The 3551-nt window shown below is 42.4% G+C and overlaps 1 protein-coding gene across 1 annotated transcript in view; it reads left to right on the top strand.

The window, feature by feature from the left end:
* Positions 1 to 3551, top strand: part of SLC25A33 (solute carrier family 25 member 33) — a gene marked incomplete at its 5' end in the record, with an annotated part of 27629 nt that overhangs the window by 12509 nt on the left and 11569 nt on the right. The window contains 1 exon segment of the mRNA XM_014586586.1: positions 1964 to 2041. Coding sequence (XP_014442072.1) covers positions 1964 to 2041 — 78 coding nt within the window.

Here is a 3551-nt window from a genome sequence, read left to right as displayed (position 1 = left end):
AGCGAGAAAATCCACGCGAGGGGGGGTATGGTCACACCGCAATCCCTTCTCCTCCATTCTCCTCTCGGGATCCTGGGCACACATGCGCACGCACCCAGCGTGAGTTTTAAGCCACCGGGTCTGGGATGCGAACCGCGGTCGACTACGTGGGAGTCCCGCGACATAGCCATTACGCTAACTGCTGGTTCCCTGCATGTGCGTTTTTGCCCAAGATATTGAGAGGAGAATGGAGGAAAAGGAATTGTGGCATGGCCATCCCCCGGGGGGATGATTTCTCGCTTTCAGTCTCTCTGTGTCTCTCTGTCTTTCTGGTGAGCGCACGCGCCCTATAGCAAAAACCCCTCCAAAAAAAAGAAAAATACTCAGTAAGAAAAAAGAAAAATACTCAGTAAGAAAAAAATTAGAGAAAACCATAATATAACACTATAAAGTTCACTGGACACCATGAAAATTCAGCTGTAGAAAAGAATAAATTTAACCAACTTGAGGAATCACTGTTTTGGAGTGGAATACAGAATATCCTGTACAATTATTCTAGGATTTTCTGAGTTGCTTTAAGTTAGAAACCATATTTAACATTTTTCCTTTAGAAGCATGTAGTAAACTTAGAACCCTTGTGCTCTGCTGGTAGGAAGGGAAGATGGTATAGCCTATGGAAAATGGTACAGTAGTTCCTTAAAAAAATTAAACAGAATCACCACGTGATCCAGCAATTGCACTTTTCAGGATATACCCACAAGAATTGAAAGCAAAGGGTTGAAAGTATTTGTTCACCTCATTCATAGCACTATTCACAGTAGTCAAAAAGAAATAACCGACACGCCCATTGACGGAAAGACAAAGTGATAAAATGTGGTACCTGACAGCAGTGGAATATCGGCCCTTCAAAAGAAGGCAGTTCTCACACATGCCACCGCGTGGCTGACCCTCGAGGACATTACACTTAGTGAAGGAGGCCATCATATAAAGGACATTGGTATGACCACTCATATGTGCCATGTAGAGGAGTCACATTTGTAGAGATGAAAGTAGAATGGTGGTTTCCAGAGGAACGGGGGATTAGCGTTTCAGTTTGATAAGATCAGTTCTGGAGGTAGACATTGGCCATGGTTGCATAACAAAGTAGATATACTCACTGCCCCTGAAGTGTACACTTTAAAATGATTAAAAATGGTAAGTTTTATATGTGCGTTACTATTAAAAATTAAAAACAAAAAGCAGACATGGTACTGTCTTTGGATTTGAGATAGTAGGCTTTGGCTTTAAATAACCTGTATCTAACTCCTGAAAAATTATCGTCTATTTCTTAAATCCCTATTTAGAGTTCTACTGCAATAGTTAAAGATCTAGAAGACAGGCATATCATAAATAAGGAGTAAATTCAAAAGAAATACTATCCAAAGCAATCTCGGAACCTGTTCTCAGTGAACATTGTTATGACGAGGACATTATTCTCTGTGTCAACCCTTTGCAAGTCTATCCTACATTAATAGGATTCCACTGTATAACACAAAACCTGCACATCTTGCCCCCGAGTGAACATGGGCAAGGGCTCCTAAAACGCCTAACTGGTCGTTTGAAGCACGTTTGCTCACTGTGTCAGTGCAGGCTGTTTCCGCAGCCCTTTGGCTCTGTGCTGTGCTAGAATCAGCTAAGAGTCTGGAGACTCATAAGCATTTTATTCTCTTAAGAAACTAATGGTGAAGGTTGATGCCCCACCATTTTGCATAGGCTGTGCCTAAGAGGTTTTTTTGTTGTTGTTCCTTTTAAATAGCAGCTATTTACTTAACTTTATTTGTTTATTATTATTTAATTTGGCCAGAGAGGGAGAATGAGCAAACAAGCCACCAGGGCTGGGACTCGAACCATGGTTAGCCATGCAGAAATCCGACACTTTAACCACCATGCTACCTGTTTTGACCCAGCCTAAGGGGTTTTAAAGACATCTTTTCTTATTCTTCAGGTCAATCTTGGAAAAGGAGGGACCAAAGTCACTTTTTAGAGGCTTGGGTCCAAATTTGGTTGGAGTTGCACCATCAAGGTAAGTGTTAATCTTTTCTGCTAGCTCACTATGTGCTGTGTACAATGCTGAGTCCTTCCTTACCAAAAGGTAGTAAATAGCCAGTTTCTTTTCTGTGTTACATCTGACCTAGAGAAATAGTGGTAACTGTGGCTTTGTCTTACTGTGGAAATTAATCTGCTGTCAACACCTGTAATCTAAGTGGTTGCTGCTCCAAGCAGGATATGTGGTCAACACACTGGTGTTTTCTGGGAGCTTATTAGAAACGCACATTCTTTTTTTTTTGGAGAGTTTTTTGCTATAGGGCACGTGCACTCGCCAGCCAGACAGAGAGAGACATAGAGACAGAAAGCGAGACATCACCCCCCAGGGGGGATGGTCATGCCGCAATCCCTTCTCCTCCATTCTCTTCTCGGGATCTTGGGCACGCATGCACATGCACCCAGCATGAGTTTTAAGCCACCGGGTCCGGGACACGAATCGTGGTCGACTACATGGGAGTCCAGCGACATAGCCATTACGCTAACTGCTGGTTCGCAGAAATGCACATTCTCAGGTGACCAGCAGTTGGCGTAATGGCTATGTCACTGGACTCCCATGTTGTCGATTGTGGTTCAAATCCCGAACCCAGTGGCTTAAACTCACACCAGGCGCGTGTGCGTGAGTGCCCAAGATCCCAAGAGGAGAATGGAGAAGGGATTGCGGCATGGTCATCCCCCCTAGGGGGTGATTTCTCGCTTTTTATCTCTCTGTCTCTCTCTGTCTTTCTGGCGAGTGCACGTGCCCTAGAGCTAAAACCTCTGCCAAAGAGAAAAATAAATAAATAAACGCACATTCTCAGGACCTACATCAGAACCTGCCTTTTACCGAGGTCCCAGGTGACTCTTAGGCACTTGGAAACCCTGATCTGAAAGGAGTTGTAAAGACTTACTGACTTTACTCTATGAAATGACATCCTCGGTTTTGTTTTTAAACAAGGCTCAATTTCCTTTAAAACCTATTTGACCATATATAGAACTTCATTGTGACCAGTGGCTACAGTGGAGTGGTTTAAGCTAATTAAAATTAAAGATCCGGTTCCTCAGGCTCACTGGCCGTATTTCAGCTACTCAATATCCACGTGTAGCAAGCAGCTACTGAACTAGAGAGCAGAGATACCGAACATTCCATTTTTGCAGAAAGTTCTATTGGACAGTGCTGACTGAGAGGATAATTGCACAGATTACTCTCAGAAAGTGAACTCGATGGCGCGGATAGCCTATCTGGAAAATAGATAAACGGCTACTAGAAATGGCCCCCTGGGTAATAGGCGGAGCCTGACATTACTCCATGCAACCCTCAAGTAGACTTTTTTTTTTTCATGTCAATTCTACACAAATTAATTTATAAATTTTTTTTATAAATTTGTACTTTAATTCCATTTTACAGGCATTTAAAAAAATTATTTATTTAACTTTATTTATTATTATTACTTTCCAGTTTGATCAACTAGAGAAGAGAGAGAGAGAGAGAGAGAGAGGAGGTGAGAAAG

Source organism: Tupaia chinensis, unplaced genomic scaffold (genome assembly GCF_000334495.1).
Source record: "Tupaia chinensis unplaced genomic scaffold, TupChi_1.0 Scaffold000146_1, whole genome shotgun sequence".
Taxonomy (NCBI): domain Eukaryota; kingdom Metazoa; phylum Chordata; class Mammalia; order Scandentia; family Tupaiidae; genus Tupaia; species Tupaia belangeri.
Note: the sequence above shows the minus strand (reverse complement) of the source record. Positions and strands in the feature narration are given on the sequence as shown.